Raw genomic sequence first — 16,529 nt, 5'->3', positions numbered from 1 at the left:
TGCTGGAGACACAGAGTACACAACAAGTACTGAGTACTGCTGGAGACACAGAGTACACAACAAGTACTGAGTACTGCTGGAGACACAGAGTACACAACAAGTACTGAGTACTGCTGGAGACACAGAGTACACAACAAGTACTGAGTACTGCTGGAGACACAGAGTACACAACAAGTACTGAGTACTGCTGGAGACACAGAGTACACAACAAGTACTGAGTACTGCTGGAGACACAGAGTACACAACAAGTACTGAGTACTGCTGGAGACACAGAGTACACAACAAGTACTGAGTACTGCTGGAGACACAGAGTACACAACAAGTACTGAGTACTGCTGGAGACACAGAGCACACAACAAGTACTGAGTACTGCTGGAGACACAGAGCACACAACAAGTACTGAGTACTGCTGGAGACACAGAGTACACAACAAGTTCTGAGTACTGCTGGAGACACAGAGTACACAACAAGTACTGAGTACTGCTGGAGACACAGAGTACACAACAAGTACTGAGTACTGCTGGAGACACAGAGTACACAACAAGTACTGAGTACTGCTGGAGACACAGAGTACACAACAAGTACTGAGTACTGCTGGAGACACAGAGCACACAACAAGTACTGAGTACTGCTGGAGACACAGAGTACACAACAAGTACTGAGTACTGCTGGAGACACAGAGTACACAACAAGTACTGAGTACTGCTGGAGACACAGAGTACACAACAAGTACTGAGTACTGCTGGAGACACAGAGTACACAACAAGTACTGAGTACTGCTGGAGACACAGAGCACACAACAAGTACTGAGTACTGCTGGAGACACAGAGCACACAACAAGTACTGAGTACTGCTGGAGACACAGAGTACACAACAAGTTCTGAGTACTGCTGGAGACACAGAGTACACAACAAGTACTGAGTACTGCTGGAGACACAGAGTACACAACAAGTACTGAGTACTGCTGGAGACACAGAGTACACAACAAGTACTGAGTACTGCTGGAGACACAGAGTACACAACAAGTACTGAGTACTGTTGGAGACACAGAGTACACAACAAATACTGAGTACTGCTGGAGACACAGAGCACACAACAAGTACTGAGTACTGCTGGAGACACAGAGTACACAACAAGTACTGAGTACTGCTGGAGACACAGAGTACACAACAAGTACTGAGTACTGCTGGAGACACAGAGTACACAACAAATACTGAGTACTGTTGGAGACACAGAGTACACAACAAGTACTGAGTACTGCTGGAGACACAGAGTACACAACAAGTACTGAGTACTGCTGGAGACACAGAGTACACAAAAAGTACTGAGTACTGTTGGAGACACAGAGTACACAACAAATACTGAGTACTGCTGGAGACACAGAGCACACAACAAGTACTGAGTACTGCTGGAGACACAGAGTACACAACAAGTACTGAGTACTGCTGGAGACACAGAGTACACAACAAGTACTGAGTACTGCTGGAGACACAGAGTACACAACAAATAATGAGTACTGCTGGAAACGCAGAGTACACAACAAGTACTGAGTACTGCTGGAGACAAAGAGTACACAACAAGTACTGAGTACTGCTGGAGACACAGAGTACACAACAAATACTGAGTACTGCTGGAGACACAGAGTATACAACAAATACTGAGTACTGCTGGAGACACAGAGTACACAACAAATAATGAGTACTGCTGGAGACACAGAGTACACAACAAATAATGAGTACTGCTGGAGACGCAGAGTACACAACAAGTACTGAGTACTGCTGGAGACAAAGAGTACACAACAAGTACTGAGTACTGCTGGAGACAAAGAGTACACAACAAATACTGAGTACTGCTGGAGACACAGAGTACACAACAAGTACTGAGTACTGCTGGAGACACAGAGTACACAACAAGTACTGAGTACTGCTGGAGACACAGAGTACACAACAAGTACTGAGTACTGCTGGAGACACACAGAGTACACAACAAATACTGAGTACTGCTGGAGACACAGAGTATACAACAAGTACTGAGTACTGCTGGAGACACAGAGTACACAACAAGTACTGAGTACTGCTGGAGACACACAGAGTACACAACAAATAATGAGTACTGCTGGAGACGCAGAGTACACAACAAGTACTGAGTACTGCTGGAGACAAAGAGTACACAACAAGTACTGAGTACTGCTGGAGACAAAGAGTACACAACAAATACTGAGTACTGCTGGAGACACAGAGTACACAACAAGTACTGAGTACTGCTGGAGACACAGAGTACACAACAAGTACTGAGTACTGCTGGAGACACAGAGTACACAACAAGTACTGAGTACTGCTGGAGACACAGAGTACACAACAAGTACTGAGTACTGCTGGAGACACAGAGTACACAACAAGTACTGAGTACTGCTGGAGACACAGAGTACACAACAAATACTGAGTACTGCTGGAGACACAGAGCACACAACAAGTACTGAGTACTGCTGGAGACACAGAGTACACAACAAGTACTGAGTACTGCTGGAGACACAGAGTACACAACAAGTACTGAGTACTGCTGGAGACACAGAGTACACAACAAATAATGAGTACTGCTGGAAACGCAGAGTACACAACAAGTACTGAGTACTGCTGGAGACAAAGAGTACACAACAAGTACTGAGTACTGCTGGAGACACAGAGTACACAACAAATACTGAGTACTGCTGGAGACACAGAGTATACAACAAATACTGAGTACTGCTGGAGACACAGAGTACACAACAAATAATGAGTACTGCTGGAGACACAGAGTACACAACAAATAATGAGTACTGCTGGAGACGCAGAGTACACAACAAGTACTGAGTACTGCTGGAGACAAAGAGTACACAACAAGTACTGAGTACTGCTGGAGACACAGAGTACACAACAAATACTGAGTACTGCTGGAGACACAGAGTACACAACAAGTACTGAGTACTGCTGGAGACACAGAGTACACAACAAGTACTGAGTACTGCTGGAGACACAGAGTACACAACAAGTACTGAGTACTGCTGGAGACACACAGAGTACACAACAAATACTGAGTACTGCTGGAGACACAGAGTATACAACAAGTACTGAGTACTGCTGGAGACACAGAGTACACAACAAGTACTGAGTACTGCTGGAGACACACAGAGTACACAACAAATAATGAGTACTGCTGGAGACGCAGAGTACACAACAAGTACTGAGTACTGCTGGAGACAAAGAGTACACAACAAGTACTGAGTACTGCTGGAGACAAAGAGTACACAACAAATACTGAGTACTGCTGGAGACACAGAGTACACAACAAGTACTGAGTACTGCTGGAGACACAGAGTACACAACAAGTACTGAGTACTGCTGGAGACACAGAGTACACAACAAGTACTGAGTACTGCTGGAGACACACAGAGTACACAACAAATACTGAGTACTGCTGGAGACACAGAGTATACAACAAGTACTGAGTACTGCTGGAGACACAGAGTACACAACAAGTACTGAGTACTGCTGGAGACACAGAGTACACAACAAATACTGAGTACTGCTGGAGACACAGAGTACACAACAAGTACTGAGTACTGCTGGAGACACAGAGTACACAACAAGTACTGAGTACTGCTGGAGACACAGAGTACACAACAAGTACTGAGTACTGCTGGAGACACAGAGTACACAACAAGTACTGAGTACTGCTGGAGACACAGAGTACACAACAAATACTGAGTACTGCTGGAGACACAGAGTATACAACAAGTACTGAGTACTGCTGGAGACACAGAGTACACAACAAATACTGAGTACTGCTGGAGACACAGAGTATACAACAAGTACTGAGTACTGCTGGAGACACAGAGTACACAACAAGTACTGAGTACTGCTGGAGACAGAGTAATGTGTACTGCTTACTAATGTACATGTCGGAGTGGCAGTATTCTATTGGCCTGAAATCCCAAAATGTGCATGTTTTAATTATTTATTCAAGTTTGGTTTTAATCAACATCTAAGGTGTGATTTTAAGGATCATTGCATGTTTTTCTAAGGTGTGATTTTAAGGATCATTGCATGTTTTTCTAAGGTGTGATTTTAAGGATCATTGCATGTTTTTCTAAGGTGTGATTTTAAGGATCATTGCATGTTTTTCTACTTGTGCTGTGGTTTTTAATGGAGTGATTACTGCATGATTTTACCTGTGAATCTTGTTGGTTTATTTCTTGGGATTGGCATTATTGAAACCGGCTCTGTCTGACTGGACTAACCCCCCATGGCGCATGATTGGCCGATAGTGAACGGTATTTTTGTTTTTAAGCAATCAGACACAGCTGAGCAGGAGGAAAAAGACGGGAAGAGGTGCAAGGAGAAGGACGAACGAGAAAACGGAGGAACGGAGAAAGGAAAGCGGAAAGCAGGAAGCAGAGCAGAGCAGAGGAAAGACGGCAGAGACGCTGGGAGCAATCGGACCGGGGGAGACCACATACAACGCTTGAAAACAGCTAAATAAAGGGAAGTCACCAGGCAAGCCCAGCTGTTTGTCTGTGTGGTGTTATTGCTGTTGAGCGTCTGCGCCACTGAGGGCTTTTTTCTCTCTCTCTCCCGCCGCATCAGTGTTGCAGAGTGGAGGAGTGACGAGAGGCGGAGCCTAGGAGAGACGCCGAGGAGGTAACCCAGTCTCACGGCATTTCGTGTTCACCAACACGATTTGCCCCTTTTTTTCGTGTTGCACAGCACGATTTTAAAAGCAATGTATTTCTACTGCCTGCAGCACGTCTTTTTCTCCGGTCGGATCGAGGAAGACCGGAAGCTCTGTGGTTCATAAAAACATGTTCTTACTCAATATCAAGCCACAGTTATTGCTTTTATTTTAAATCGTATAATTTCGGACTTTTGTTGCCGTCTGTGAGGAAAATAAATGGCTCAGAGCCTCAGAATACTGAAATCTGTATTTTTTTAAATCTTTTTTTCCTTCTAATTCGTTATTCTTTTCAAAATAGCACACTGTTATTTACTCACCAATAACACACAATTATCCTTGCTTTTATTTATTGGTTTGATTCCATAATCTTGGGCTTTTTTGGCGTCCGTTAGGAACTGAATTTCCAAATAAAAATAACCGGAAACAGATGTAGGCCTATAAGGGACATTTCGAGCATCATTGCGATTGTCAACATTTCTGAGTTTAAGATGGCCGAAGACACTACACTACCCATAATCCCCAGCTATCGTTTAGGACTACAGTCCCCGTAAGGTTACGCAGAGCGTCAAACAGCTGTGTGAAATGGAACGAAACCAAGCCAGACTATCCAAAACTGGAATGGAGAGGCGAAGTCACGCCCATCTACTTCCGGACCATGGGACCCCGGAAGCGAAACATTTACATTAAATTCAATGGAGAGAGAACACGTATCTTTTGATCCCGTTTGAATTGTGCCACGAACTACACATATGATGTTTGTCAATCTTAAACAATCATTTCCATGTCAAAAAAGTCACATTTTGTCGTAAAACTGCTGAAATATAAGACTATGAAAAATACGCGACTACAAAGACTACAAATCCCAAATCCCATTCTGGGTCGCGTAAGTGATGTCACAGGCGATAATGCTCCAAGTGGTTGGTTCACTTTTACAAGATGCCTGTGTGCTTTGTACCAGGTTGTAGTCACAAAAGTGATCATACCACTTGCTCGTTCTATCACTTCCCGTCTGATGAAAGGACCAGGAGTCGCTGGATCAGACATATCAGGTAATATCATAGGTAATATACATGTTGTGGAACATAGTCAAGTTAGCTACCTAGCTAGTAGCGACGAGTAGCGAGCACGTTAGTTAGCATTACATTACTTAGCCTTGTCATTTTTAGTAGCCTTACCATGAAGTTATTATTTTATTACATGAAGTAAACCAAAATGTTAAACAGTAACCAAACATGATGGTAAGTATTTCGTGAAACATTTGAAGAGTAGCCTACTGCGCCCTCCACCGGGTGCTAAGGAAGCAGTTCAGGGAGAGTCGAAGGCAGGCAGGGAGCTTTGCATGTCATTCTTCTGGACGTGTTTCATTGTGATGACAATCTGTTTGTTGGAAAGACAGTCGTTGTGTGCTTATTGAGAGAAAATTGTTAGAAGAGATAATTATTCAAAGTGTTGTTACTTTAAACTAAGTGTTGTTACTTTAAAGTGTTGTTACTGACCTTTTTCTCTTTTATTTTCTTTACCTCACCTGTAACTGCTGAGACGTTGAGGAACATGCACACTGACCTGCTCTGGCAACCTGATTTCCACTGTACGTAATAGTATTTGGTTATGGTATATTATTTATATACATCAAAGGCACAATGCACCCCCCAGAGACACACATGTATTGAGTGTGATATTTTGCATAGGTCATGTGAAATCATCTTTACATACTAGAAAACTGTAGGAGCGGCAACTTGTTTTGAAATAGAATTTTTAATATCCGATAATAAAGTTGATCCGTTTTCTTTATTCTTCTCTCTTCCCAGCTCCATCCATCACCATTCTCTGTTCCTGCAGGTCCTGCTTGCTAATCAATGCTCATATGTTTTTACTAGGGCCGGGACTTTAACGCGTTAATTAAGATGAATGAATTACAGAAAAATTAACGCGTTAAAAAAATTAACGCATTTTAATCGCACTTATTTTTGCACCGCGGAACGTTTCTCACTGGATGAGTTTCAGGCGTACCGATTATACTGGAGCACCAACTAACGTTCATGACTTCAGACAACAACAAACCACAGTGAACAACAGTGGGAAATGTTGTTTTAAAAAAACGGACGGATGGAAGCGTCGATAAGAGCACGGTTGTGTGCAAATTATGCAAAAAGGAATTCGCATATCACCGCAGCACATCAAGCCTCAAGTATCACCTCAATGCAAAACATATAGCAGCTAGCGTGGAAGCTAGCGTGGACGTTAGCCTCTTTTATCGCGTTCACACCAAAAAGAGCCGGTACTAAAATGAGTTCATGAGAACCTTTTTACCCCCACGAAAGTCCCTGCTAGAGAGCAGAGAGCTGCTAGAGAGCAGAGAGCTGCTAGAGAGCAGAGAGCTGCTAGAGAGCAGAGAGCTGCTAGAGAGCAGGGACTTTCGTACGGCTCTCTTGTGAGAAAAGAGCTATATGTCTGATTGGCTGGGCGGATTGCAAACCACGCCCCGTAAAACTCCCAAAACGTTTTGTGAAGCCGCCATTTTATTATCCTCGCATTAGCATTATTAGCATTAGCATTAGCCCAGCGCAGAAACGCAGAGACTAACTTATGGCAACACAAAATAAAACATGGGAGCGGTGGAGATGAGGAGGTGTCGGCGTTCTGGCGATTTACTCGGAAGGCTTCAGTAGAAGCTGCTGGGACTCCCAGCAGCTTCTACTGAAGCCAGTCCCCAACTCCGGGGACTTCCGGCCGGGGACTTTGGGCGGCAGTATACGCCGTGAAGTGGTTTGCGGCCTGCCAGTAAACCCAAAGCAGAAGAAGAAGAAGAAGTGACGTCAGCGGCTTCATTTGCCTAATCCTCCCCCAGGTTCAAAGAGTTCTCATGAACTAAGTTCTCATGAACCTTTGTGGGAAAAGTACTGCGGTGGGAATGCGCCTAATGGTATACTAAAATCCATGTGAAAAAAATTGCTTCTCACTGTTCTTAGGTCAAATATTTATATGTGATTAAAAATGCGATTAATTTAGATTAATTAATTACAAAGCCTCTAATTAATTAGATTAATTTTTTTAATCGAGTCCCGGCCCTAGTTTTTACACAATTACAAATAAAGTCAATGTATTGTATGACATGAAGTTGTGCTTCATTCGGAGTCAATAATAAATTCATTCTGCCTTCAACTGCGCAATGATTGTGGACTGCACCGACATCCATGTAGCTGCCCCCCAGTAAGATGAACCAAGCAAAGAGGGTCACCATCATGCCCAAGGACATCCAGCTGGCCCGCCGCATCCGCGAAGAGAGGGCTTAGACTGACCTGAGACCAGAACACCCAAACACAACGGCTCTTTTAAGAGCCACCCACAGTTTCAAAGAGTTGCAATCCTACGTTATTATAATGATTAAACTGGTTCATGTATCACTTAGTTTACTGAACCGTGATGAATGAAATAAATGAGTGAGGTAGTGGTTTACCGAAGTTACAAAGACATTAATATATGAGTAACGGTGTGTCCACACAGCAGCTTTGACCAAATCTTGAAAATCCTGGAGCTGGGCGTGTCTGACAGCTTGGGGATTTCGCGACCAACAACCAATCACATGAATATCACATGAATATCCCGCCCCCGACATACAAAGCAAAAAAACCCGGTTCTTCTACACTATTGTCAAATAGGAAGGGCTATGATGAACATTTATTTTTTTAACATTTTGAACATTTATGAGATTAATGTTTATGGTGCTATTTTATGCTACATTCCATGCTGGCTAATGATACTGTCTATGCTTGCTAGCAACGAAGTAAACTAGCAACGAAGTAAACTGGATATAAAATCCCCAAACAAGCGAAAACCTACCAGTTTCACCCACTGCCTCTGCCACCTCCCTCCATGCCTGGTTCCTCCGGTTTGTATCCCGGTAAGTAAATAGGGACTGGTCATAAAGAACCGGGTGATTTGCTACCGCAATAACTAACTTCTCCTCCATTTTTGTGGAATATAGAATGAACTGCGGTCTGGCTCTCCCAGCTTGCACGCGGTTTGATTGGCTAGCGCTTGAACTGTCAGATTTGCATAAACGGATCTGATTGGCTGTCGCTTCCAGCTCAGCCTCAAAAGTTGAACATTGTTCAATTTTGGAATCCTGAACATCCTGGAAATCCTGGAAATCTTCGCCTCGCCCCCCCACAATGCAGTTCGGCGACAAGCGAGGGAAAGTGACGTCATCCCCATTCAAAGTCAATGGGCGGAGACGCGCTGGAAGCGGTGGACAAATCGCCAAAAGCTGCTGTGTGTACGGGCCGTAACAGGTCAGTGTAAACGCAAGCTTCTGTCAATTATGGATCATTCAAACTATTTATATACAAATATGTAATAAAGTTCTAAAACAAGTATTCGGTATATTCCTTGATAGCTTTTGGAGAAGGTTGTTTTTAATTTTACTAAAATCTATCGTTTCAACTGTTTCACTTTATAAAAAGGGAACAGGTGAGTAGAGCATCATTGAGTTTCTTATTCTGTCAGTAAATTATCCAAATGAATGTTTTTCATTATTTTAGTCAATCCTAAACAAATTGATTGTACTTTTTAATAATGGCCTTACATGGTCGGCAAAGTTAAATTAACTTCAGAAAATCAAATCTGTTCTGAGAAAAAACTAATAAATGTTTAAAGATAGGAACTTGCCATCCCACTGAAAAACAGTCCGTAGAGATTTAAAGGCGTAGTTGTAGTTCAATCCAACGTTTCATTTGGATTCATTTGACAACAGTCAACTCTTTTCATAAAGAATATATATATTTTTCAAAGTCAACTTTATTGTCAATCTTACTCAGTTTGAGAGATCAAAAAGACGTTTAAATAAAATTATACAATTTACAGATATGTATACAAATATATATATCCTATATACACCATCATGTATAATGATGGTGTATGATGTAGAAGGAAGTGTGGTAGATAACAAGTAAATATAGAGTTACATACAGATCCATGTTACAGCAAAAGATGGAATAACTCAGAAGCACGCAGTATAATAATAATTACATGCAACAATTAAATAACTGCTCAGCATCTCCACCACAATCCCAATCTGCTGTGTCCTGTTTTCCTCCCCTCTGCATAACACCCCATCACACATACCAAACACAACGCAGAGTCCGAGGGTGTTAAGAGTATGTTTATTGAAATGTCCTCCTCTCTACTGGCCAACACAGGGAGCATATGCTGGGTGTAGAATTGTTCCAGGAGGACGAGATTTCCATGCCATGCAGGGTCTTTGGGGATGGGGATGATGATCGCCTCCTTCGTGGTCCACACAACAAAGTAGCAGAGGCTCCGGTCTGTGATATGCAGCTGCCCTTGGACCTGGTGCCAGTATGGGTGATTCTCCTTGAGAATATATGACCCACCCTCCTCACGGAGACAGAAGGATGGTAACTGGACTGCCTCCGTGATGGTCATGTTCCTCTGGCTGTGTGGACACTTCACCTCCAGCAGGGCAGATGGCTGCACAAGTCCATCGGGTGATGCTCCCAAAACACCCGACTCACTCACAAAGAGACCAGACTCGATTCTAATACTGTCACTTGATAGGCCTCCACAAAAGCCTTCACCCCTTCGGCCTCGTTTACAACCCCCCAGTTGACAGTTGGCGATGTCTCTGGCCAGTGGGTTGTATGTCTCCTCTCGCTGTTGGTAAAGTTGAGACACCGGCTGGACTACTTTGGAAGTGCCAGGCTTCCTCCACTGGCACTCAACATCTGTGGAGCTGATCTGCCACATGGCAAATATTGCCAATGCTGCAGCGTGGCTGCATTTGTACATCCCCTGTGCACAATCACAGACAGCGCTCTGCATCGCGCCATCGTCTCCCATGCAGATCTGTAAAAATAAAGTAAGTACCATTTGTTAGCATGCTATAATAGATTGAATGAGCAATAATACAAGGATGGTCCGGATCTGGGGGTGGGAGGGTTTATTTTTCCATAGTTTTGTCCTCTTGTCTGATTGTTATTGTTTGTTTTTTCTGTATTTTTTGTAATTTGTGTTGTATTGGTTGTGATTGTACATTGTATTTTTCTAAATGTGTATGAATACCATCCATCCATCCATCTTCTCCCGCTTATCCGTGGTCGGGTCGCGGGGGTAGTAGTTCCAGCAGAGAGCCCCAAACTTTCTTTTCCCTGGCGACATCAACCAGCTCTGACTGGGGGATCCCAAGGCGCTCCCAGGCCAGCGAAGAGATATAATCCCTCCACCTGGTCCTAGGTCTACCCCTTGGTCTCTTCCCAGCTGGACGTGCCTGGAACACCTCCCTAGGGAGGCGCCCAGGTGGCATCCTAACTAGGTGCCCGAACCACCTCAACTGGCTCCTTTCGACGCGAAGGAGGAGCGGCTCAACTCCGAGTCCCTCCCTGATGACCGAACTTCTCACCTTATCCCTAAGGGAGACACCAGCCACCCTGCGGAGAAAACCCATCTCGGCCGCTTGTATCCGCGATCTCGTTCTTTCGGTCATGACCCATCCTTCATGGCCATAGGTGAGGGTAGGAACGAAAATGGCCCGGTAGACAGAGAGCTTTGCCTTCTGGCTCAGCTCCCTTTTCGTCACAACGGTGCGGTAAAGCGACTGCAGTACCGCTCCCGCTGCTCTGATTCTCCGGCCCATCTCACGCTCCATTGTTCCCTCACTCGAGAACAAGACCCCGAGATACTTGAACTCCTTCACTTGGGGTAAGGACTCATTCCCTACTTGAAGTGGACAGTCCATCGGTTTCCTGCTGAGAACCATGGCCTCAGATTTGGAGGTGCTGATCCTCATCCCAGCCGCTTCACACTCGGTTGCGAACCGATCCAGTGAGTGCTGAAAGTCGCAGACCGATGAAGCCATTAGAACCACATCATCTGCAAAAAGCAGTGGTGCAATCCTTAGTCCACCGAACTGCAGACCCCCTCCCCCATGACTACGCCTCGAAATCCGATCCATGTATATTACAAACAGGATTGGTGACAAAGCGCAGCCCTGGCGGAGGCCAACCCTCACCGGAAATGGGTCCGACTTACTGCCGAGGACCCGGACACAGCTCTCGCTTTGGGAGTACAGAGATTGGATGGCCCTGAGTAGAGACCCCCTCACCCCATACTCCCGCAGCACCTCCCACAGTAACTCCCTGGGAACTCGGTCATACGCCTTCTCCAAGTCTACAAAACACATGTAGACCGGATAAGTGTACTCCCAGGCCCCCTCCAGGATCCTTGCGAGAGTAAAAAGCTGATCCGTCGTTCCACGACCAGGACGGAATCCGCATTGTTCCTCCTCAATCTGAGGTTCGACAATCGGCCTGACCCTCCTTTCGAGTACCTTAGAGTAAACTTTCCCGGGGAGGCTGAGTAGTGTGATGCCTCTGTAATTGGCACACACCCTCTGATCCCCCTTTTTAAAAAGGGGAACCACCACCCCGGTCTGCCACTCCTTCGGTACTGTTTCCGACTTCCACGCAACGTTGATGAGACGTGTCAACCATGACAGTCCCTCAACACCCAGAGCCTTCAGCATTTCCGGGCGGATCTCATCCACCCCCGGGGCTTTGCCACTGTGGAGTTGTTTGACGACCTCAGTGACCTCCCCCCGGGAGATTGGTGTTGATCCCCCGTCATACTCTAGCTCTGCCTTTAACATAGAGGGCGGAGTTGTCGGGTTCAGGAGTTCCTCAAAGTGTTCCTTCCAACGCCCTAACACTCCATCAGTTGAGGTCAACAACGTCCCATCCTTACTGTACACAGCTTGGATGGTTCCCTGCTTCCCCCTCCTGAGGTGTCGGACAGTTTTCCAGAACAACTTTGGTGCCGCCCGAAAGTCCTTTTCCATGTCTTCTCCGAACTTCTCCCACACCCGCTGCTTTTGCCTCGGCCACGGATGAGGCTGAATAATGTATGAATACATTTTTGAAAAACATTTGATCAACAATAAAAAAGGATTTGGTCAGGATCTAGACTCAGTGTGTAGTTTATTCATTAATCAATGCTCACTACATTAGGAACACACATACCAGTGTCCCAGAGGGAGTCACACACAGCTGTGCCTAGATAACCAAAATCCTTGAATCTACACACAGCAAATAAACTGAAATGACACAACGAGAAAAAGGAGATCACACATACAGTATAGTCAGTATAAAACTGGCCGCTTCAATCTGAAGAGCAACTAAAACAAAACACGGGAGTGTACCTTGTTCTTGTAAACACTAATGTTATCCACAGCATACTCAGAGACCACGAAGTTCTTAAGGAGAAAACTAGTTGCTAAAACAAAACACGTTAGTGTACCTTGTTAGCTAATGTTAGCTAGCTGACATAAACGTTATACATTGCACTCATATTACTCACCGAAACCTTGTAAAGCCGGTCCCGCTGATCTTACAGAACCGACTAACTCCCCTTTCATATAGGTACAGCTCTCAACGTGCCCAGACTTGTAGTGATGTTCACCTCGTAAAATACTTTTATTCTCATTCTGAAAGAATGTGGTGAAATGTGCTAACGTGACGGCCATCTTTATGTTGGTGACGCATATTGTGCGAGACGAGAGACCTGTAGTTCACTGAGCGGTTTCACACGAAAAAATGTGTAACTTCACAGTTTTACGACACATTTTTATTTTTTTGACTTGCAAAATGTTCTTTTAAATTGACAAACATCATATGTGTCATTCGTGGCACAATTCAAACGGCATCAAAAGATAACCTTTCTCTCTCCATTGACTCCAATGTATAATTTTCCGCTTTCGGGGTCCCATGGAGGCTTTCGGAAGGGGAGGGACTTCGCCTCTCTATCGAACGCCCCCCAAGAACTACACATGCTGGCTATTGTGTTTCGCAAAATGTTCTATGGGACGTCTCTACTGAACGTTTTCGTTTTCCCCACAATTAGAAGTTGCCAGTATTAAACACATTGGTGTTATCAAATGTAAAACATATAATTAATAAATGGGTGAAAATCGCTTGTGTCCATAATGCGCAGCATTAATACCCACATGACAGCTCATTGTTACTTTGTAATTCTACTCCACTACAATTCAGAGGTTAATCTGGTATTTTTACTCCACTGCATTTATTTGAGTTACTTTGCAGATTCTGATTAATTATGTGAAATATAAACAACCCTTAAATCAGACTTTAGTTACACCTGAGTAAAATTCAGGGAATGTGATTGTGCCAACAATCAGGAGAGATATTTGATAGTTGGTGCTTGAGAAGACTAAACATGTATCTACAGATCTCTATAAAGTATATTAATTACTCGTTATTCTCTACTAATAGTTAATTAAAGACTGTATATTATGGCTATTTTGCACATCCATTTCAAGATTTCAAGATTTTCTAAGGTGTATTGACATATCATATACACAACTACGGTGTAGTTATGCAATGAATGAAACACTTGGGTCACAGGTTCCTCAACAGCGCATTACAAGACATCTATCAATATGCGTGTACCTCCACCATTAAACTGTCATATTCTGCACATTTCTTATACTATCTACATAAGAGTATAATTAATGTGTATAATATCAGTTAAAATAAATGCTTCAACATAGTTAACATTGCAGGAAAGCAATATATTAGACGTTAAGTACTTTGTCAGGCTTAATATTTATCTGTAGATAGATACCCCCAAAGTTTTTTTCTTATTTAAAAGAAGACCTAAATCTAAAGTATTCTTTAATGTGTTAATAAAGGTTAATTAGTCTGTTTTGCACCTCCTCATATTAATATCTTTGTACATCCTGCACTAAACTGTTTTATTGTAGAGATCACTTATAGTATCTTCTTGATTTTTTACATTCTATATTTATACTTTCCCCCTATGAAAGTATGTACTCTTAATTTTTTTTAAAACAATAATTCAATAACATGCTTTAACCACTAGGCGGTGCACACAAGGTACACACAGCCATAATAACGTTGTATTATTAGTGTAGGACACTTTTGTTTTCGTACAACATCTGAAGATGTGTAGTTTTATTCATGCTTTCACATAATGTTACAGCATATTGCTATACTATTTCAGACTCAGTCTTTACATTCTTACATTCAAAGAAAATCAGTAATATCTTTAAAAACTACAGTCCTTTTATATCAGCTGTGTACCGTTATGGTGTAAATATAACCTATCTACGAATTAGTGTTGATACTGCAAGGAGACGTATTGTGTGAAGAGAAATTGAAGATGTTGTTTAATTGTTGAATATATTTATGATTCACGTCAAGTATTCAGTTTCGGCGGCATTTCTTCCAGTTTGTCCAGAAGTCTTCTCATCAGGGCTCTATAAATAAAGAACTACGGCAGATCTGTAATATACAATGCAGCCGAACCGTGTATTACAATGCCGTTATGTGATGACTTTCAAAGAGAAAAGCAAGAGCGCTCGGAATTAAGTATTTTATTCTTTTAAAATGTTTTCCGGATTTCATATCATATAAACACCAAATCCCAGCATGCATTGCGGCTAAAACATCCAATAAGCGAGCTTAAAACCATAGCTGAGGATCTTGGGTAATCGCTCGAAATGCCTACGTCTGTTTCAGGTTATTTTTATTTTGAAATTCAGTTCCTAATGGACGCCAAAAAAGCCAGAGATTATGGAATTAAACCAATAAATAAAAGCAAGGATAATTGTGTGTTATTGGTGAGTAAATAACAGTGTGTTATTTTGAAAAGAATAACAAATTAGAAGGAAAAAAAGATTTAAAAAAATACAGATTTCAGTATCCTGAGGCTCTGAGCCATTTATTTTCCTCACAGACGGAAACAAAAGTCCGAAATTATACGATTTCAAATAAAAGCAATAACTGTGGCTTGATATTGAGTAAGAACATGTTTTTATGAACCACACAGCTTCCGGTCTTCCTCGACCCGACCGGAGAAAAAGACGTGCTGCAGGCAGTAGAAATACATTGCTTTTAAAATCGTGCTGTGCAACACGAAAAAAAGGGGCAAATCGTGTTGGTGAACACGAAATGCCGTGAGACTGGGTTGGAGGAGGACGAGGCAGCGAGTCCTGAGGTCCTGACGGATTGACTCGGTGACAAGCCCCTCCCCCCTGTGTGGAATATTACTGGACTCTGCCATTGACAGTATTATTGACCAGTTTTACCTGGGAGTGTTATTTTAGCTATTTTAAGTAGTATTGTCTACTATTATTACCTTGTTTTTAACCATTTTTATAGATGGATCTATTTTAGTATTTAAACTGTAATTTATTGAGTATAACAAATTACCTAAAATCTGTCCCGTGGTCCTCTATTCTTTGACGGTGGAAATGAGTTGCTGGTATATAAAAAGGAACCTCACACTAGAGTGTGACATACATACTCTTAATTTGAAGTCACACAGTAAGCAGGTATGTTAGCATGTTAGCCTGTTAGCATGTCTCCCACCGGCTGCGTGTCGGCGCTCTGCTTGACGGCGCTCTCTGCGGTCTCTCCAGCGCCTCCTGCTGTCTCTCGGTTCTGATCCGTCTTCTCCTTCAGGGCCGGGATTTGGTCCTGCAGGTCTTCAGGTCTCCGGCTCATCAGCTTCGTCTCCATGTCCTCCAGTTTGTCTCTCATCTGAAACAGAAGGAGACGGATCAGGCAGAGCAGGAGTCAGGTGACGGTGTTTGAGACGTTTGGGATGTGTTTACGTCTTGGATCTGGTCTCTGGTCCGGTCCCTGTCCCCAGTGGAGGTGTGCAGCTGGTCGTTGGCTTTGTCCTGAGCTCGCTCCGCTTCATAGAGATCTCGACTGATCCCGCTCAGGTCCACCGTCTCCGTCCGCTCCCTCAACACCAGAAAC

General features: G+C 43.4%; 1 protein-coding gene across 1 annotated transcript in view; it reads right to left on the bottom strand.

The window, feature by feature from the left end:
* LOC117558203 (laminin subunit beta-4-like) overlaps window positions 1–16,529 on the bottom strand; it is a gene marked incomplete at its 5' end in the record, with an annotated part of 44,659 nt that overhangs the window by 893 nt on the left and 27,237 nt on the right. Inside the window, 2 exon segments of the mRNA XM_034234228.1 lie at window positions 16,134–16,304; window positions 16,379–16,514. Coding sequence (XP_034090119.1) covers window positions 16,134–16,304; window positions 16,379–16,514 — 307 coding nt within the window.

The sequence above is a fragment of the Gymnodraco acuticeps genome, unplaced genomic scaffold, assembly GCF_902827175.1.
Source record: "Gymnodraco acuticeps unplaced genomic scaffold, fGymAcu1.1, whole genome shotgun sequence".
Taxonomy (NCBI): Eukaryota; Metazoa; Chordata; class Actinopteri; order Perciformes; family Bathydraconidae; genus Gymnodraco; species Gymnodraco acuticeps.
The sequence above is the reverse complement of the archived record's forward strand: the minus strand, read 5'-3'. Positions and strand labels throughout refer to the sequence as shown.